At 48.2% G+C, this 20,089-nt stretch overlaps 3 protein-coding genes across 9 annotated transcripts in view; 2 read left to right on the top strand and 1 right to left on the bottom strand.

The window, feature by feature from the left end:
* The window catches only part of MAP4K5 (mitogen-activated protein kinase kinase kinase kinase 5), a 58,778-nt gene extending 56,096 nt beyond the window's left edge, over positions 1-2,682 (top strand). For all 5 annotated transcript variants that reach the window (XM_090141924.1, XM_090141925.1, XM_090141926.1 and 2 more), the window contains 3 exons: positions 568-638; positions 1,095-1,150; positions 2,372-2,682. In XM_090141924.1, coding sequence (XP_089998050.1) covers positions 568-638; positions 1,095-1,150; positions 2,372-2,459 — 215 coding nt within the window. In that variant the 3' untranslated portion in view covers positions 2,460-2,682. The remainder of the gene's footprint in view (positions 1-567; positions 639-1,094; positions 1,151-2,371) is intronic.
* Positions 2,683-5,449: 2,767 nt separating this feature from the next.
* Positions 5,450-14,917, top strand: CDKL1 (cyclin dependent kinase like 1). Of its 2 annotated transcripts, XM_031602275.2 has the most exons (9): positions 5,450-6,121; positions 7,865-7,986; positions 9,354-9,426; positions 10,360-10,450; positions 11,289-11,489; positions 11,904-11,986; positions 12,106-12,162; positions 12,854-13,006; positions 13,643-14,912. In XM_031602275.2, the coding sequence occupies exons 1-9, from the start codon at positions 5,954-5,956 to the stop codon at positions 13,742-13,744; spliced, it is 1,050 nt and encodes a 349-aa protein (XP_031458135.1). In that variant the 5' UTR covers positions 5,450-5,953; the 3' UTR covers positions 13,745-14,912. The 2 variants fall into 2 exon arrangements, with proteins under 2 accessions (XP_031458135.1, XP_089998056.1); XM_090141930.1 differs by lacking the exons at positions 7,865-7,986; positions 9,354-9,426 and having other exon boundaries at positions 13,643-14,917.
* Positions 12,819-20,079, bottom strand: DMAC2L (distal membrane arm assembly component 2 like). Of its 2 annotated transcripts, XR_016467186.1 has the most exons (5): positions 19,945-20,079; positions 19,102-19,310; positions 17,333-17,504; positions 15,934-16,127; positions 12,819-12,940 (listed from the first exon to the last, which is right to left on the bottom strand). XR_016467186.1 is itself a non-coding variant. In XM_031602277.2 (4 exons), the coding sequence occupies exons 1-4, from the start codon at positions 20,046-20,048 to the stop codon at positions 16,013-16,015; spliced, it is 600 nt and encodes a 199-aa protein (XP_031458137.1). In that variant the 5' UTR covers positions 20,049-20,079; the 3' UTR covers positions 15,880-16,012. The 2 variants fall into 2 exon arrangements, 1 of the variants encoding a protein (XP_031458137.1); XM_031602277.2 differs by lacking the exon at positions 12,819-12,940 and having other exon boundaries at positions 15,880-16,127.
* Positions 20,080-20,089: the final 10 nt, after the last annotated feature.

Below are 20,089 nucleotides of genomic sequence, written 5' to 3'. Positions count from 1 at the left end.
TTTCTGCAATACTGCTTAAAGAACACTGGGTTCTTCAGCCATTATTATAAAGAATCTGATAATGAAATCATTCAGAGCTGGTAGTTCACTGTGCTCTCTCTTTGGCCTGAGTGGCAGAGTCCTCCCCATTCTTCATGCTTGTGTCTATTTTGAAGTAAAAGTAATCACTGCACTGAGCTGTAATTTCCAGCAATCCCCAGTGCTGTTGGCAGTGCATCTCTGCACTGCTTGGTGCTGTCTCCAGAATCAAATCAGTAGGAAAATAAAAAGCCAGGAAAGTGATGGGAAAAAAGGGAAAAAACAGAGGGCTGTGTCTTGTCTTGGCAAACAGTGAGTGTGTGAGTGGTGTGTTTGGAGCTGAACTGTAGGAAGTAATGTGTGCCTCAGATCCAAATGGTGATTGCAGCCAGGTTTTTATACAGATTTTAGTTTGGTCCTTCTGTCACGAGTCAAAGTCTCACATGCTCTTTGTCCACGTGGTTCCCATTATCGCTGCTGGTGAGAATCCCAGATTTCCTGGTTCTGATAAGCCAGGCCTGGGTCTGAGTTTGTGTTTCTCCTCTGCAGTGTGCCTTCAGGACAGCGTGCTGGCCTTCTGGAAGCATGGCATGCAGGGCAAGAGCTTCAAGTCAGATGAAGTGAGTAACCTCCCAGTGTCTCCTGGTTTGACTGAGTCCTGCTCATTATTTTCCAGTTGATCCTTAGGCCCCTCCAGCTGCTCCCCAGGTGGCAGTGCTTGTGCCCGGTGTTGGCCCTGTTTCAGCTTGTGCTCACTTTCTCTGACTTCCCTGATGTATTGCTCTTGAAAAACTCACACTGTGCTTTAAGCACCTCTGTTTCCAGGAGTATCACCCAGAGGCTCTGTGCAGAGGCTCTGCAGATCTGGTGTAAGCAGCAATAAAAAAATGATTTAAAGTAAGCTTTACTTTATGAAGTTTAGAACACTTCTTTACTTAGTACTAGTTTATCTGATTCAGTCCTGTAATTTTTACTGAATTATATTTGCATTTTTGATTTCTTTCTTCCTTCCAGCTCAGACCAGAGCATCTCATTTTGCCTCTGAAATGGACCTTAATATCTCCTTTTTACTGCAGGTTACCCAGGAGATATCAGATGAAACCAGGGTTTTTCGCTTACTGGGCTCTGACAGGTAATCACTGTGAAGAAACATACACCTCTTTTCTTTAAATGAGCTTTCCACATGGAATGGGGTTCCATCCCACAACAAATCCATCTGTAGGCAGTCCTGGAGGACAAATAGCACTGTTTCTACCTGCAATAGCTGTGATGATTTTCATGTTGAACTGATGTTATCTTGGCAACAGATTACTTCTAAAAAGGCCTTTGCTGCTCTGGGCCCTGAGATGTGGAAATAGTGGAGCAAGCTTGGAGCTCTTTGAGGTTTGAATGTGCTGTGGTGCATTCACCTTGTTAGCCCTAACTGCAGTGCACACTGCTGCCTCCAGGTGGGAGACCTTTGCTCAAGCTGCCCCAGTTCTTTTGGGTTTGGATGTGTGTACTTGTGTATTTCCCCACTACAGTCTTTGCTGTGCACCTGAGTCACTGGGGGCTCGTTGTGCCTGAGCACTGCCATTGGAATTGAGTGCTCTTCCCACAGCCACCTCTGACTGCAGAGATATAAATGCTGTGCAGCCTCTGGCAGGGCTCTGCCTGTTGTGTTGCATGGTTAGATATTAGGAGGAAGTTTTTCAGCCAGAGGGTGGTGAGGCACTGGAACAGGTTGCCCAAGGAGGCTGTGGATGCCCCATCCCTGCAGGCATTCAAGGCCAGGCTGGATGTGGCTCTGGGCAGCCTGGGCTGCTGGTTGGTGACCCTGCACACAGCAGGGGGTTGGAACTGGGTGAGCAGTGTGGGCCTTTGCAACCCAGGCCATTCTAGGATTCTAGGATTCTATGACAGGCAGTGGTGATTTCTTTCCCACTGACCCCCAGTAGAGCAAGTTGATCACAAGAATAAGCTTTTGCTGCTATGTGCAGTTTTTTCCATCCTTTTCAATCTGCCCAGTTCCTCCTTTTATCACTGTCCAGACAGAAGACTTTCTTACTACATTCAGCTGAGCTCCAGTAACACCTTTCTTTCTTGGATCCCATCAGAGCTGTGGAGGTGCAGAAGGGAAGGACAGGAGGGGCTGCCTATGGGTCAGAGGGCAGACTGCTCCCCTGCCCCTTGTTTGCCTTAGTGTTGGTAAGGAAGAGATGCTACAGAGTGGGAAACGAGGTAACGGGTTTAAAGGACAAAATGCCCCAATATTTAGGAGCTGCCTCTCTCCCCAGCCTTGAGAAAGCTGTAACAACCACGTACTCCATGCTTTGCTGCTGACTGCTTGGGTGTTGTTTGTGTTTGGTTGCAGAGTGGTGGTGCTGGAGAGCAGGCCGACGGAGAACCCAACTGCACACAGCAACCTCTACATCTTGGCTGGCCATGAAAACAGTTACTGAGCTGCAGTGACCCAGCGTGGTGGATTCACCACGGGAGGAAAAAGGAGCATTAAGAAACTCAGTACATGTGGGACTGTGACTCTTTTCTTCTCTTGACACCTAAATTTTGCTGTTTTCAGGTGGAAATCAATACATTTTTGCAGCTGGGAACAGCTGGTTCTGTCTCTTGCCACTGTGTGGTTGGTTATGTCAAGTTTGCTTAATAAAAGCTATGATATAAGTAGCCCTTTACTCATTAGTGTAGGGAAACAGAGCCTTTAAAATAATGTAATTCAGTAAAGGTGCCATAAACTGTTAATTATTTTACTTCCCTCGGGTTTCCCATGCATTCTGTAGATACAGACCTAGTGGCTGTTTCCCCCTTTTATACCAAGTCTTATTCTTAATTAAAAAACCCAATTTGTGTAGGGAGTGAAAATATCCGCAGAGCTCTTTGGTTTTAAGTCTGCCATTCGGTATGGCTTTGTACTATAGACTATTTAATCCTTATTTATTAATCTGCTGCTAGGGTGGTGTAACGGATCTAACTTTTAGCACAGGAAGGTTGCAGAGCAGCTCACAGGTTTGGTTTGGTGGTTGTTTTTTTACAATTGTATAAAGATTTGATGATTCTTTTCCTTGTAGAGATGTAGTGCATTACTGAGGCTATGTTACAGCGTCGGACTTTGTAAAAATGCAGTTTTGTACAACCAAGTATTTTGTATTGATTTTCTTCTTGCCTGCAGAATTGCCATAAAAGGGATTTTCTTATTTGCTAGACGTAGGGGGTGTGTACACAAAATATTGTGTTGGTATTGATGTGTTGCTACCGGGTGGGTGTGTGCCATACACACCCATGTGTGTGTGCATGTGTGCATGTGTATCCAGCTGACCGGCGGCGTGTATTTTTATATCTATATATATATATTTATATATATATATAAATGTACAAAATATATATGCTTTATTTTCACAAGTTAGGGATGAACCTGGTGACAGGAGGTGGAAACTGCACCTGGGCATCATCCTTAATGAATGGAAGCGTCGTGTATCGGGCTGCCCTGACGTGTAGATTATTTATGCTGATCCCAAGGGGAGAGCGGAGCTGCACGGCCCTCTGCTCTGCCCTCCTCCTCCTGCTGGGCTTTGGGTGCCGCGTTCCCCACTGGGTGGTATAAATAAATACGATAAGAAGGAGTATTCTGTATTAAAGCTTTCCATCACCTCTTCCCTTTCCCTGTTTTTGTCAGCTGCGTTGTTCTTTCTGGTTTTGTTCCTCCATTAAAAAGCCATGTGGGTTCTTTTGTCTTTCTCGTTCATTAAGACTTCGAGGTATCTTGGGCTGATGATGGTTTTGCTGCCTTACATCCACCTGCTTGCTTCAGTCTGTAGGCATAGAGCAGTGCTTTGTTAAGATTGGAAGGCTCTGAATTCATGGAATCATAGAATGGCTTGGGCTGGAAGGGACCTCAAGGACCATGAAGCTCCAGGGCCCCATCCAACCTGGCCTTGAACACCTCCAGGGATGGACGGGGCATCCACAGCCTCTCTGGGCAGCTGTTCCAGCACCTCACCACTCTCACAGCAAACAACTTAATGGAACCCTGCAGCATGCAGCATCCATCCTGCTGCCCTAAGAGAGATGGGTTGGGAGCTCTGTGCGTCACTGTAACGGGGCAGGAATGGAAGCATGGCACTGAGCTGGGCCTGGCTCAAGGCTGCGAGCAGAACTGGAGGAGGTTGATTGAACTCCCAATCTGACAGATGGAGCACAGGGATGCCTGCGTGGGCACCAGCCTGCCTGGTTGGAATTGAACACCGATGGGATGAGCTCACACACGTGGTGCATCAGTAATGTGCTTTGTTGCCAGGTGTGGGTGTTCTGAAGGTCGGAAAGGAGCACCAGCAGACTGCATGGTGTGTAGTGCTTTATCCATTTAGCAGTGTCATTCAGAAGCAATTCTTGTTACTGACTTGAGGTTTACATCAAGTCTGGCTTTTCAGTTCCATATCAGGGTTTGATAAGTGATGTACGTCAGAACCAAAAAATCAGCCACCACCAATGCTTGGAAGTTGGCCGAGTGGGCAGCTGGATGGGCAGTAGTGAGGGAGAGGTTTAAGTTCCATGTGTGAAGGAAGCTGAGCTCTCCAGCACTGACTGGGTGCCCTGCGGTGGCAGTGCTGGGTGAGCAGCCCCAGGTGGTGCAGCACCTGGATTACAGCAACAGCTCTACTGCAGAAGCAAAGAAAAAGTGAAGCACAGCATATGGATGTTGTAGAGGAAGTGTTTGCTCTCATTTCACTCACTGCAGAAGTTAGTTTGGGCTTCATCACTACAGAGACCTCAGGGAGATCTCAAAGACTGAGAGAAATCTGCACGTAATGTTTAAGAGTTTATGGGAATAACTGGAGCCCATAGGAGAGGATTAGCATTAGGTGAGGATGCTGCTGTGCAAAGATAACCAAGGGAAGGTACTGGGAGTGATGTGAGGGGCTGGTGATTTTCTGAATCATATAGAAGGCTGTAGGAAAGTCCTCCTGTAAGCAAACCCCCTTTTGGAGCTGTGAAAGCATTTCTCATGGTGTGTTCTGAAATGCACGGTCTGGTTTTACGGATGGGCGTTGTGCACATAGCTGTGAGGTGCTGATTCCCATTGCAAAGCCTCCCTGCTTCCTCGGAGCAGTTTGGCACCAGTGGCCACATGGCCCAGCTCCTTCGGATGGGTGCCGTCTCTGTTTGTTGAGACTTTCTGAACTGTTTTGTTTCATAGATTGTAACCGAGACTGACAGCATGCGTTCCCATTTGGGCAACTTAGGCTTTTTGTTCTGCTTCTGTTTCTTGTTGCTGTTCATTTCAGTCTATGCCAAATAAACGATGCTTTATTCGATACCTGCGTTGGTGCGGTGCACTTGCTGGGAACAATGCCTCATCGGATGGACCCCAGTAAACTGATCTCTGCCTTTGTGGCAGTCGGTGGGAAGGGCCACAGGCAGGGCTGAGTGCCACTGCAGTCCTGATGGAGCCAGGAGCACCTCGGTGACCTGCAGTTCTGCTGGGGGACATCGCACAAAGAACCATAGAATCACTCAGGCTGGAAAAGGTCTCTGAGTTCTCCAAGCCCAACCCCATCCCACCCACCGTGCCCACTGCCCACATCCCTCAGTGCCACATCCCCACGGCTCTGGAACACCTCCAGGGACGGTGACCCCACCGCTGCCGTGCAGTGTGTGCGAGGACATAAGGTGAGCTCATCTCACAGCTGGAGCACGCGGAAAGAGAACGCAAAGTTAAAGAGACGGAAGCGCTGAAGGATTACTGCCGGTAGGAGCCCACCGGGCTGCTCCGGGTTCGGGATCACAGCCTCCCTGCTGCCCGCACGCAGCTCGAAGCCCTCGGATCTCGGGGGAGAGCATCGTGCCCGTCCCGGCGGCCCCGGGCGCAGCTCCTCCTCCTCCCCGCCCCGGGGAGGCGCTGACCGCGGCTCTGGGCTGAGGTCGGGGGCGCAGCCGCGCCATGGAGCGGTACGAGAAGCTGGGCAAGGTCGGGGAAGGCTCGTACGGCGTCGTCTTCAAGTGCCGCAACAGGGAGACGGGCCAGATCGTGGCCATCAAGAAGTTCCTGGAGTCCGAGGAAGACCCGGTGATCCGGAAAATCGCGCTGAGGGAGATCCGCATGCTGAAGGTGGGCGGCACCGCGCGGGGAGCGGGCGAGCATCCATCCGCTGCGCTGCGGAGAGGGGCTGACCTGGCCGCTGTGCCCATGGAAGGGGTGGCCGCACTCCTAACGGGTTGATCCGGCCTCTGTCCTCGTGGTTTTGGGGGTTTCTTCCCCGGAGCCTTCAGGCACAGCTCCCGGAGCCGGAGGTTGTGTCCGTAGCTTTGTGGCTTTGCTCAGTCTGCCTCTTTTTGCGCTCTTGTGTTCGTTTGGTCTCCATGGCGCCCTGAGGCAGCCGTGCCACAGCCATAGGAACGCTTCGTTCCTACATTTCCCTTCCTTTGCTGTAACACGGCGTTGGTATGGGGCCAGCCACACCGGGGCAGGAGAAGAATAGCTTTACAAACACATCACACTCTTGCAGTCCACCAAGGGTGTAAGGTTCTGAAATTAAAACTCCATAGAGCTGCAGAGAATGATGTTCTGTTTCATTCTGTGGCTTCCTTGCAAACTACCACCTTCTGCCTTTAAAGGGGCATCCACAACCTCCTTGGGCATCCTATTGCAGGGGGTGAGGCACTGGAACAGGTTGCCCAAGGAGGCTGTGGATGCCCCATCCCTGCAGGCATCCAAGGCCAGGCTGGATGTGGCTCTGGGCAGCCTGGGCTGCTGGTTGGCGACCTGCACACAGCAGGGGGTTGGAACTGGATGAGCACTGTGGGCCTTTGCAACCCAGGCCATTCTAGGATTCTATGATTCCCATCTCCTTTCTCCATACTCCCAGCCCATGGCTGCTTACTGCAATGCTTCCTCCCATGGAGCTGCTCAGCTTTGCTCTCTGGGAAGCAAGTGGCTCTCAGCTCCCCAAAGCAGAGGGAGATTTCGGCAGGTCACAGTGTTTCCAAATGCCTCTCATGCTATCCACTCATCCCTTACTGAACACCTACATATGTAACAACACCATGTTACTGTCAGAGGAGCACAGAGGTCTGATAGCTGTGCTGTTACAGCAAACAATACATTAAGATTTAAATGGCATTACAAATGCGGGCAGGAGAACTGCAGAAGGCTCTGGTAACATAGATGGAGGAGCAGCATCCTGAGGGCCGCAGGGCCAGCAGCAGCCCCAGCAGCATTGGGTTACGGAGTGCAGAGCTGCGTGGCTGGCTGCTCAGCCTTCTGTCAATAGTAACAGCTTGTTTGTGGCAGCACTGCCCGGCTCAGGCAGCAGCTGTTTGCCAAAGAAACGGTGCGCTTGTGTGACATTGGTCTGACAGAGGACCGTTCCATGCAGTGGGCAGCAGGTGGATCCTGTGGGGTGTGCTGGAAATGTGCAAAACAGAGCTGGTCTGCATGCAGACCCCACTGGGGGCAGTAGAAAGCCAACGCTGCTGCTTCCCAAAGGGGGAATTGCAGTGGGGGTTTTTGGGGTGCTCCCCAGCTGTGGCTCCTTGTGCATTTCTGCTCCCCGCTCCTTTGCAGGCTCTGTCTGATGGAGAGGCCCCTTGGAAGACAGGGTGAGCGTGGCTCCTAGGCAATGCCCTTTGCAGCTCCCTTGCTTAGAAATGTGTTTGTTAACCCATCCAAATTCTGGCAACAGCCTGGAGATGCTGAGTCCACGTACTTTCTTTACGCTTATCAGAGGAGCTCTTTGTTTGCACTGTGTGTTTGTGTGTTACTGTGTGATTCCCCAAGGAGAGCTGCTTTTCATAGCGCTGCAAAGCCTGGCTACGTGCAGTAACCAACCGACCTGTCTGCTGTGTGTTACAGCAACTGAAACACCCCAACCTGGTGAACCTGCTGGAGGTGTTCAGGAGGAAGAGGAAGCTGCACCTGGTCTTTGAGTACTGCGACCACACTGTTCTCCACGAGCTGAACAAGCATCCCCGGGGGTGAGTGGTCCTTCTCTCATTGGGAGCTTGGAGCAAAGGAGCCCAGGCTGTCCATGGGAGCCCACTGCAGTTCTGCAGAGTTCCCAGAGGAAATATCATTCATACCAGTAGAGGTTTCTCATCACAGTGCCCAGGGTTACCTGTTGCTGCCCATAAGCCCACGTGTGCTCCTGCATGGTGTGGCTCATCATGGTGAGCAGGGCGCTGAGCCGGAGCGTTTGGGTGGTGTGCAGCTGGCTGGGCAGCAGTGGGGCTGAGTGGCTGCAGGAGGCTTTGTGTCCCACAGCTAAGAGGTCAGGGCTGTGGCAGAGCACTCAGCATAGACACATGGCACTGACTGCTGTGTAGCAGAGCAGTGGTGGAGCCCAGGAGTGTACATTGGCTGACAGGGCTTCCTGAGCTGTGCCTTGCTGAGCTCCCAGGGGTCAGATACCCTCCTCTGCAAACAGTCACATGCACACAGAGTGAGCTACGAGAGCAGAAGGAACATTTCCCAGGTGGAGAGGGTTTGTTCCTTTGACACTCCCACCTACTATATCCTCCTTAATACCTAATGATATCTTTAATATCCTAATGATAGCATCATAGAATGGCTTGGGTTGGAAGGGACTCCAAGGACTACCAAGTTCCAGCCCAACCACCACAGGCAGGGCCACCAACCTCCACATTTCAGAGCAGCCCAGGCTGCCCAGGGCCCCATCCAACCTGGCCTTGAACACCTCCAGGGATGGACGGGGCATCCACAGCCTCTCTGGGCAGCTGTTCCAGCACCTCACCACTCTCACAGCAAACAACTTCCCCCTGACAGCCATACCAGGCTTTTGATCTTTGCTCCTTCAGAAGGTAAAGCCTTTCATGGTCAGGGTTAAGAAGGGAGGGCTCATGCCTCTTCACATGCTGTTCTGGGTCGTTTCACCAGCTTCATCCCTCTGTCAGCACAGCACTCAGCCTTCTAGGATGTTTCTGCAAGGAAACTCAAGCTTTTCAACAGCTGCATCAGCACAAGACTTTCTGTTTTGACAGCGGAGGGTGTCCTGAGGCCAGCCTCTTGCATTTTCTTTTGGCTTATCTTTTTATTGATGATGAATCAAAAGTCTTGGAGCATTAAACATCGGAAATAAAATTGGTTTTGAGCTTGAAACTGGCTGAGTGGCACCGGGTGCTCTGGGATGCTCTGGGTTGCCATACATCCTGCTCTCTCATTGTGCTGACCAGATGGGGAAGTGGTGCTCATGGTCCCTCAGCTCCTCCTGCTGTGCTGGGACAGCAGTCTCCCAGAAGAGCTTTGCCTCCTGCAACAGGCTCTGCTTTCTCCTGTAATACTGAAATTGCTTGACCCAAATAGTAAAAATGTGCTTTTGTAACAGGGTTCCGGAGCATCTGGTCAGGAGCATTACCTGGCAGACCCTCCAAGCTGTGAACTTTTGTCACAAACACAACGTAAGTCCCCTGAGCAGAGCTGTGATGTGCCTTTGGGTGAGACACAGATTCTGATGCTGTTTTCCTGATAGCAGAGTTTTCTTGGGAAAAAGTCAGATGATGTTTCCCATTTTCAGCAGAAAACACCCACCTGAAATAGCAGTGTGTACCCACAGCAGTGAGAGCTGCTTTACAACCCCTCCTCTGCTTTCTGGAGGCTGACACACAGGGACTTGCTCAGAGGTCTGTCCTGCCTTCAGGATTTGACTTTTTCATTCTCCCTTTCTCAGTCTGAAAGATTTAATGGAGTTTTAAAGCTGGGGAACAATTAGCAGAGGCTGACCTGCTGTAGATCACAGGTAATGAGGTTTTATGCAGTCACCCTTCTCTGGAACTCTGTGATGCTGGGTTGGCAAGCAGCACTTCAGCCCTCAGGAGAAGAAATAAACAGCAGCTAAATTGAGCAATTCTTTGTCCAATGGCCAGGTTAAATAGAATCATAGAATCCTAGAATGGCCTGAGTTGCAAAGGAGCACAGTGCTCATCCAGTTCCAACCCCCTGCTGTGTGCAGGTCGCCAACCAGCAGCCCAGGCTGCCCAGAGCCACATCCAGCCTGGCCTTGAATGCCTGCAGGGATGGGGCATCCACAGCCTCCTTGGGCAACCTGTTCCAGTGCCTCACCACCCTCTGGCTGAAAAACTTCCTCCTCATATCCAACCTAAACCTGCCCTGTCTCACTTTAAAACCATTCCCCCTTGTCCTATCACTATCCATCCTTGTAAACAGCCTAACCCTCCTGTTTATACACTCCCTTCAAGTATTGAAAGCCCACAATGAGGTCTCCCTGGAGTCCCCTCTTCTCCAAGCTAAACAATAGCTGTTTTCCAAGCTAAAATAGCTGTTTCTAACTTGATGTGGTTTGTTTTTCACTTTCTGATTTTGTTTGTTTCCAGTGCATCCACCGAGACGTAAAGCCAGAAAACATCCTGATAACGAAACACTCTGTCATCAAACTCTGTGACTTCGGATTTGCTCGCATGCTGAGTGAGTGCTGCTGCCTGCCTCCATGGGTGATACATGCCAGGGCTCAGCAAAGTGCAGGTTTGGGCTTTCAGACCTCAGTAATGTTACATCTTGTGTAACATATGAGGGCTGGTGTGTTTTTACAAAGAGGTTCTGCTGAAGGCATTGAGATCCCCAGAGCAGATTAAACAGGGCTAGCTCAGGCAGTTGAATGCCTCTGTAAGTAATGTGCCCTGAGCTCCTGCTGGTGCTGAGCTGGGGATGGCGGCTGGCCTGACTGCTGCTTGTGCAATGCTGGGGCACAGCTGGAGTTCCCTAGCAGGAGGGCTCCCTTTGGCAGAAGGTGCCATCTCTGCAAACAATGGCTTCACATTTTCCATCGTAATAAAGCCCCTAATTTTATTGATCAAGCAAATCATGTGGGCTCTGAGAGCTGGCATGGGGCCTGCGGCCGAGCTCTGCGTGTTTTCATTTTGAGAAAAACATGCTCTTGGTTTTTCCCAACTCCTGAGTGTTTGCAAAGTTGGATTCTGCTGGTGGGCAGTGACTCATCCTGTTCCTGGAGCTCACGTGGGTCCCGAAGATGCCGTTGATCATAGAATCACAGAATGGCCCAGGTTGGAAGGGACCTCAAGGATCACGAAGCTCCAACCCCCACCAACGCAGGGCCACCAACCTCCACATCTCACAGCAGCCCAGGCTGCCCAGGGCCCCATCCAACCTGGCCTTGAACACCTCCAGGGATGGACGGGGCATCCACAGCCTCTCTGGGCAGCCTCTTGTTGCTGCCCTGAGCTGTGTCAGCACCCTTCTGACCCCACACCCCGCTTTGTTCCTCTCCTTCCTGCCCCCAACCCAGCTGGCCCAGCTGATTACTACACAGACTACGTGGCGACCAGGTGGTACCGCTCCCCAGAGCTGCTGGTGGGGGACACGCAGTACGGCCCTCCTGTGGACGTGTGGGCAATAGGCTGCGTCTTCGCGGAGCTGCTCTCCGGGGTGCCGCTGTGGCCCGGCAAGTCGGACGTGGACCAGCTGTACCTCATCAGGAGAACGTTGGGTAAGCAGCATTGGCCCACCACGGCTGGGTGAGGATGGGTTTCCTCCATGGATGCTGCTGTGCAATGACGGATTTCTGGGCTGGGAGGGAACAGAGCTCCACGTTTGATTCATATTTGTTGGAATGAGTGGAGAACTGTGATGTTTTGCTGAGCAATGTATAAAAGCACAAAGGTGAGCTGGGGCTGTAAACTCCTTAGCTAGGAATATAGTTCAACTTCCAATTCCTTGAGGTGACTGATGGGGGGTGTTCACAAAACAGTATTTTGTTGGCTCCTCTGATGGTATTCTGTCTCTTTAAGTGTTCTCCTGGATGCTGCCAGCCTTGCTAGGAGATCAGCTTGCTCATAGCAGACACTGTAAAACCAGCCAATTGTTCTGATTGCTTTTAATTCTGTTTTCTCCTTGTTCGAAGGGGATCTTATTCCCAGGCACCAGCAAGTGTTCAGCACCAACCAGTTCTTCAGCGGGGTAACAATTCCAGACCCAGAGAGCATGGTAGGAGCTCCCTTCAGATGTGTTCCCCTCAAGCCCAGCACTAACCAGCAATCTATAGGCAGTGTGGTGAAAGAAGAGCTTGCTAACACAACTACTCTTTTTTTTTTTTTTTTCTCCAGGAGCCATTGGAAATGAAATTTCCTAGTATTTCATACCCTGCTTTAGCTCTCATGAAGGTAAGCAAAGTGTCACCATGTGGCTGAAGCTCACAGGGTCCTCTACCCAAAGCAGCGTGCCCAGGAGGTGAGGAGCTACAGCTTGAGCTCCACACTGAGACTTAACAAATGCAGGCTGCTTTGCTTATTCAGGTGGTAAATGGTTTGAGATTTGGCTACTGAACGATCATAGGTTCATAGAAAAACAGAGCTGCAGGGGAATTGGAGAAAACTTTTAATCTGCTTCTCGTTAATCCACTCATTAGCACAGATATGGAAAACAAATTGCTCTATTAAGATCCACCAAGTGGAAACTGTGAGGGTGAATGCATTAAAACTAAGGTACAGCTTTAGGTAGCACCAAAACAACACAGCTAGTGATGCATTGGATTCCTCAGTTTAAGAAGACTGTTTTAGTTCAACTGGAAGTCATGGGCTTAACTGTTTTCTGAGACTTGATGGTTTGCTATAGAACAAAACTTCCTCTAGCCTCAGTTTCTAAGTATTGCCTTTTGTCAAAGGTGGCATTTGTTCAGCGTGAGCTGCTTTGCAAGTTTCCAGCTGACTCTAAAAAGCCAGATTTGTAGAATTCCTTGAAAAATAAAACTTACGCATCCATCTGTGTAAATAAAATTGGCTGTTGCAAAGAGATGGAATCGTGCAGACCTTTAATGTATCTTTATGTCCTGTGTGATCCTTGGTCTTTTCTAAGGGCTGCCTTCGTATGGACCCTGCGGAGAGGCAGACGTGTGAGCAGCTGCTGCAGCACCCCTATTTTGACAGCATTAGGGAGGCAGATCTGGGGAAAGAACATGAAAAAGCAGCTCGGAAACCAGCCAAGCTGACACGGAAGCACGTGCCGGGGGTAAGGTTTTCATAGTAGTGTTTAATGCTCAGTGTCTATGGAGGGAAGTTGTTTTCCTCATATGGTGCCCACAAGTTGGGCTCAAGAACAGGTTGGGCAGTTCATGGGGAGGTAAAGCTCTCAAATTGGAGCAGCCTTAATTTTAGCCCGAGGAGAAAATCATAGAGCCATAGAATCACTAAGGGTGGCAACGACCTCCAGGATCCAGTCCAACCAGTCACCTACCACCAGTATTTCTCACTAAACCATGTCCTTCAGTACAACATCTAAACAGATCTAAAAGGAATCTCCTGGTTAAAGAGTAACTCACTGAGGCTGAATTCTGCACTGCAGCTCCATCAAGTGACTGGAGATAGGCAGCATAGCAACGTGACAGATGAGGTTTATTTAGGAAAGTTTTTTAGTTTATTTAGGAAAGCCAAGTTCCTGTTCTAACTTTTCAATATGATCTTTTGATGAGGTATAGCAGGACTGCTGAGCAAACTGCATGTGCTCGTGACTCTTAGTTTGAAAAGTACAGCACTGCAGTATTTTTTTATACCTTTTATACCTTATATTCCTGCTTGAAAGATGAACTGCATGCTGTCTCCTCCTTTCAAACAACTACACATGATGTAACTCTTGCTTTACTTCCAGTACCTGCCTCAGTTAAGCAGCAGCAATGTTCTGCCAGCTTTGGACAGCAAGAAGTACTTCTGCAAAACGAGGAAATCCAACTACCATTTCCCTAACATCTAAGTGGGTGGCAGATGAAAAACTACATAGTGTTCAAAGTTCCAGTCCTTCAGAACTTATAAAAGGCCATGTGGTGGTAAACTGAATTAATACAGGTGATGATGTATACAGAAATGGACTGTAAGGTACTCTGGGCTACTGGTGGAAGGAAAGTGGTGCACTCCAAGCTCTTGTTAGCCAGTGTTCTGTGTAAAGAAAATATAATTCTTCTTTGCTTTAATTTTTCTTTACTTATAATTCTTTTTTACTTTAATTTGTGATTGCCTACTGGTTCAGGATTACTGCAAAGCAGTGTTTACAGGGTGAATCTCGAGAACTCTGTTGCCTATCTATTAGCTGTATTTCAGACTTGGCAGGAGAACTGTAACCCTGCCGAATAAATCAGAGTCACTGTGGCTAGCTAACAGATCCTGCAAGGTCCTGTAAACCTATTCCCTTTGTGAGTGGAAGACAGGTGTGTGTGTGTGTGTGTGTGTGTGTGTGTGTGTGTGTGTATGCGCACAGCTGAGGTTGGTCCAGCTACTTACAAACCTGCTGGAATAGCAGTGTTTTAAAGATATGTCTATCCTGCATACGGCATAAAGTGTTACAAGCACAGGCATTGACTTAGACTTACTGGAAGGCTCCACAGGCACTGTGAACAGAAGGAGAATGTAATTACTGGGCTGCTTTTTTCTTTGGCCTTTCCAGAGCTTCTCCTGTCTATCTCTTCCCTGCATTATGAAGTTATTTATACCTGCTGGTTTTGTCATGTGAAGTCATTCGCCTGTAGTGTTACAGAAATTGTTTTTATCAAAAACAATTCAATATAATTTATAACAATAGCCAGACACGGGCAGAAATTTTGCCTAAGTCTGTGTATTAGAACAAATCTTGGATTTTGTGTAAATCCAGAATGTAATATTGTGTTGATTTTTAATAAAAGAAATGTAGCTTGTTTTTCCAGGATGTGTTTTACCATGTAAGGTTTTAATAATGGTCAAGATACTACCTCTTCTTACTTGAAAATTAGAGCAAAATGTTTCCTTTTCCCAGTTCTGTTATGTGTTCAGCAACAGTAAGAGCAATTTCAGTGAAACAGAAGCTCCATCCTTACTAAGCATAACTGCCTACCTTGTATTCCATATTATATTTTAATCCTGGACCTTGTCAGTTGGTTCTGGTTATGCACAAAACGCTTTGGCATTGCTGTATGGCTGAGTCATCTAATTCTGTGTATTTGCTAAGCACCCAACATCCATGTGCAGCTGTGAACTAACAGCCTAGCAGTCAGCTCTTGGACACGGCCCTGGGCAGTGCAGGCTGGAGGGAACTTCCCTTGGCGCCGCTCCTGCCTGCTCTGTGCTAGGAGCTATCAGCCCTGAGATGCAGCTGGTACAAAAACGTTATCCCTTCCAGTGCTTGGCATCATTTAATTCTGAGGATAAGGTGGCAGCTGGGGATAATAAAAGAGACTCTCAGCTCTGGCATGGTAGCTATGCTAGGGGCATTACTATGAAAGTGGCTTTCTTGGAATCATCACCTCCCATCTTTGAACTACCACCGAAGCTCAGGAGCTGACTAAAAAGGATGTATCTTTCCTGAGGGTGGCTGACTCTCTTACTTAGTGATATGGTTGCAAGTCAAGAGGTACAAAGGTTTAATCCATGTGAGTGTATGGCAAAAATGTACAAGGGCTCATTGAAGAGAGCCTACCTCTCCACAAATCCAGATAGTCGATTCATCAGCTCAGATTTTCTGATAGACTGCTTGTCTGTAGCTCCATCCAATGGAAACAGAGAAAGACTTTGCCAGTCAAAGTGTGAACAACAGAACAAAGGCCCAGAAGCTACTGTCACTCATTGACTAGGTGACACCTTCAAACAAAGTAAATGGCTGTCATTCCAACTCTAAGGATTCCATGGCTTTATGATTCACATGGCATCAACACTGTATAATAAATCTGCACAGCACTGCTGCATCACAATACTGCCATTCTGTTCCCTGACATTCTACACAAGAACTTTTGTGCAATACAGTATTTTATAACTTCTGATTGATGTATTAAGGCTTCCTATAAAGCCTACTACTACACACAGAATCCTGTTGATTCATCATATAGTTTAAGCTTAATGAAATTTAATTGCATATTTTGTTAAAAGACTGCAATGATTTTCAAGGCTGGATTGAGAGATCTGGGTTTATTTCCATACCTGTAAATAGAGCAGCATCCACAACTTAATTTATGCAACGTGTGATAAATAGTATGAAATCAAATATCCCTCATTGCATTCAGTCCAGATCCAGCTCCAGCTCTAGGTTTGGCAGTGCCTGCTGAAGGACACGAGCAGTAGTTTCTTTCTGTCTTATTCCAGGAAGGTCACTCAGATACAAATATTCAAGGTTCCTATAAACACATAAGAAGAAAAGTCAGCAACTACTATTTAACTGCTGACTCAGATATCAGGCAAACAACGATTCTACTGCAGCTATTATGAGTATTTGAAAGGTTAATGATCCTCACAGAAGATTTCTTCTATATATTCTAAATGGAGTGCTTGAAGTTTTTAGTTGACAGCAAATTCAGTCCTTCTACACAGTTTAAAAAGAGGTCCTAGCCCCTCAACATCATCAAGCTTCCTTTAAATTTAATGAGTATTTATTTAAATATCAAATTATTTTTATTTATTAAAAAGTCCTTAGTAATAGCTTTCTGTAGGATGAAATCCAATTCTTCACATCACCCATTAGTAGGTAGATGGAACTGTCTAACACTGCACAGTCCTAAGCCACCTTAAGCCCACACATCAATAAAGCACACATTATGTGCTTCCAAGCTATGGGAGGGTGCTGTATCCATCCCATACCTCTTCCCATGGCTGAACACAGCAAGAGAGAACTCTTGAGACTACATTGAGCACAACATAACCCAGTGACAGGAAACTGTAAGATGCAGGAAGATGATAACAAAAGACACCATGAAAACCTGCCCTGAAAAGCAACTGCAGCACAGAGGGGTGTCAGGAGAAGAAGCCATGGTCGTCAGTAGTTATTCTCAAGCAAAACCATCCTGGTGTGCTCACACAAAAAGAAGGTGATCTATTCATTCCCATTGCTCTTGCAAAGGTTGTGTGTTGACAGAGGGCACGCCCTGCTCTGACTTGTGCAGTAACCAACACTGCATAAGTAACTTCAGGTGGAAAGGGGGAATGTGCTGCACTCAGCTCCAAGGGTAGAAGCAAAACCTTGAGATTCATACACTGTTGCAGACGATTCTGGCTTTCTCAGCTGAAGCCCGAAGCCCTCAGCTGCAAGCTTCAATGCTACATTAAGTACCTGATACCAACCTGAAGAAGCTGATTAACACATACATATTAATTCACATGTCATTTCAAAGCTATCCACAACACTGTTTTCAACCAAAATGAAGAATTGTTTCCTGCACTGGCAGTGCCACCCCTCCCAAGTTTTATTCAGGTCAGTTCCTCAAATCCAGCCCTCCCACTGCTCCACACATCTGAACAGCCCACAAAACAGTCAGACTTCAGCGTTCCCAAGCAACCTAATCCCAGCACTGTGGGCTGGTACAGAGGAGCTCAGCAGTTCACGTACGTCAGCTTGTGGAGTGCAATGATGCCTTTGTCTGTGACATTCCCACAGGAAATGATCTTCAGCTGCAGGAGACTCTTCTGTAGGTTCTTAGTCTCGCTGAGCCTTTGCAGACACTCATCCTGTATATAAATACACTTCTGCAGCTTGATTTCAGTAACGTGTTCAAGACCATCTGAAAAGACAAAAAGGAACATTGGCTTCAGAGTACCAGCAACAACCAGTATTGGCTGTTACATTCCCCCTTGCAAATGCAGTAACACAGAAGCATACTCCTACATGCAAGAGGGATATAATGCACAATGAATCTCCAAAGTCCCCTCTGTGGGACTTCAAATTATGAACAACCTCCTGTTGGCATCCTTTGGGTAATATTCTTAAAGCTCTGGCACCAGAAAGTAACAAACAAAACTCTGCAAGTTTGAGTGATAAAGAATGATTCTGAATTAGGAATGCATTAAGGTGCTAATCCCCACTCTGGCTTTTGTTATATCAAGGAAACCTGAAATGCTTTTAAATCTTTTTATGTTCTATAAGAAACTGGATGCATGCTTTTTGTTTTTTACTGACTTTGAAGATACCATAAATTCTTGGAGGACAAGCAGTATTATGGCTTCACAGCCACCAAAACCATCAGCTGGTGGTGAAAGGCACTATTTTAAACACTACTTTTCTTTTAAACCAACCCCTTAACTATGAAGTCAATTGAACAGCCAATCTTTGCTGCACTTCCTTAGTGCTACTGCCACTCCAAGGCTGAGATCTTTCTTCCTGCTTCCCAGCACACCTCCAGCAAAATCTTAGAACTGCTGAATCTCTGTAGGAGCATTGTAGCTGGGCTGAAGCCAATGGGATGAGGTTTAACAAGACCAAATGCTGGGTCCTACACTTTGGCCACAGCAACCCCAAGCAATGCTACAGGCTTGGGGCGGAGTGGCTGGAAGACTGTGTAGAGGAAATGGACCTGGGGGTGTTGGTTGACACTTGGCTAAACATGAGCCAGCAGCGTGCCTGGGTGGCCAAGAAGGCCAATGGCATCCTGGCTTGTATCAGAAGTAGTGTGACCAGCAGGAGTAGGGAAGTAATTGTTCCCCTGTACTCAGCTCTGGTGAGGCCGCACCTTGAGTATTGTGTCCAGTTCTGGGCCCCTCACTGCAAGAAAGACGTTGAGGCCCTGGAGCGTGTTCAAAGAAGGGCAACAAAGCTGGTGAGGGGTCTGGAGCACAGGCCTTATGAGGAGCGGCTGAGGGAGCTGGGATTGTTCAGTCTGGAGAAGAGGAGGCTCAGGGGAGACCTTATTGCTCTCTACAGCTGCCTGAAGGGAGCTTGTAGTGAACTGGGGGTCAGCCTCTTCTCTCATGTGACTAGTGATAAGACTAGAGGGAATGGTTTCAAGCTGCGCCAGGGAAGATTCAGGCTGGATATTAGGAAATACTACTTCTCTGAAAGGGTGATCAGGCACTGGAATGGGCTGCCCAGGGAGGTGGTGGAGTCCCCTTCCCTGGAGGTGTTCAAGGAACGTTTGGATGTTGTGTTGAGGGATATGGTTTAGCGAGAACCATTGGTGATAGGTGCGTGGTTGGACTGGATGATCTTATAGATCTTTTCCAACCTTCGTGATTCTGTGATTCTGTGATTCTGTAAGGAAACCAACAACCAACCAACCAGATTTCTCTACATCTTACTACGGAACGAGGTATCAACATTTATTAACAGTTATTAAAGTTATTAACATTTGTATGCACTACAAGAACTATATAATTTGAACTTACCCAAATAGTCAAATCCTCTATACATGATGCAAGACTCAGTGGCATTAATTGCTTCTATCTTGTATTTCCCTAAGGGCCCAGTGGGGAGGCCGCTGTAGTCCTGCTGCCATTTCTCATAGCCTTGATAGCGTACCAGTGCTCCACACCGCAGCAGCCACTCTGAGGCTGCCCTGTCGGGTCCAACAGCCTGGATGCGCTCGTAGTCCACTCTGCAAAGCCAAGAAGAGCATTTATGTTTCTTATAAGGTGTCAGATTTATTAGCACGGAATTGCAGGGGTTGGAAGGGACCTCTGGAGATCATGGAGTGCAACAGCCCCATAACGCAGCTCCCTGCAGCAGGCTGGTTCTTAATCAGCCTGGCATTGTTGTGTGTCGTTTGTTTGTCCCTTTAACATCACGTTTGTTAAGGAGAGAATACAAACGCAGCTTGACTTGGCATGCATTAACCCTTCTCACACCTGTGACATGTGTCACAATGAGACAAGCCATTCGTGAGGGCTTTTCCCTCAGGAATTACAGCACTCCTAAAAGGCAGTGCTTAGCACCCTTATTATTTTGCCCAGAGAGGCTGTGGATGCCCCGTCCATCCCTGGAGGTGTTCAAGGCCAGGTTGGATGGGGCCCTGGGCAGCCTGGGCTGCTGTGAGATGTGGAGGTTGGTGGCCCTGTGTGTGGTGGGGGGTTGGAGCTTCGTGATCCCTGAGGTCCCTCCCAACCCTGACCATTCTGTGATTCCGTGAACCCTCGGATCCACTGCACACAGGCTGTTTCTTAGGCCGGTGAGGAACGAAGACAGAAGCGGAGACCCGGAGGCCTCGCCCCGCCCCGCCGCCAGCCCCTTACTTGTTGAACACGGCGTTCAGCCAGCCCCAGAACCGCCTGCAGCCGCGCGGTGACAGCCGCTCGCTCAGGCTTCGCGCCGGCCGCGCAAGCTTTCCCAACAACATCTCGAAAATCCAAGGGGAAAGAAAGGGGAAGGGAAACGTCA

This window comes from Phasianus colchicus, chromosome 5 (assembly GCF_987193195.1).
Source record: "Phasianus colchicus chromosome 5, bPhaCol1.hap1.1, whole genome shotgun sequence".
Taxonomy (NCBI): Eukaryota; Metazoa; Chordata; class Aves; order Galliformes; family Phasianidae; genus Phasianus; species Phasianus colchicus.
Note: the sequence above shows the minus strand (reverse complement) of the source record. Positions and strands in the feature narration are given on the sequence as shown.

Excerpts from the sequence above, each read along its gene's own strand:
- DMAC2L (XM_031602277.2), bottom strand. The coding sequence starts at position 20,048 with ATGTTGTTGGGAAAGCTTGCGCGGCCGGCGCGAAGCCTGAGCGAGCGG. Across the intron at positions 19,311-19,944 it reads CTGAACGCCGTGTTCAACAA|AGTGGACTACGAGCGCATCC; the intron begins GTAAGGGGCTGG and ends TTGGCTTTGCAG. Across the intron at positions 16,128-17,332 it reads ATTGCACTCCACAAGCTGAC|GAACCTTGAATATTTGTATC; the intron begins GTACGTGAACTG and ends ATGTGTTTATAG.
- CDKL1 (XM_031602275.2), top strand. The coding sequence starts at position 5,954 with ATGGAGCGGTACGAGAAGCTGGGCAAGGTCGGGGAAGGCTCGTACGGC. Across the intron at positions 10,451-11,288 it reads CGGATTTGCTCGCATGCTGA|CTGGCCCAGCTGATTACTAC; the intron begins GTGAGTGCTGCT and ends CCCCCAACCCAG. Across the intron at positions 11,490-11,903 it reads CCTCATCAGGAGAACGTTGG|GGGATCTTATTCCCAGGCAC; the intron begins GTAAGCAGCATT and ends CCTTGTTCGAAG.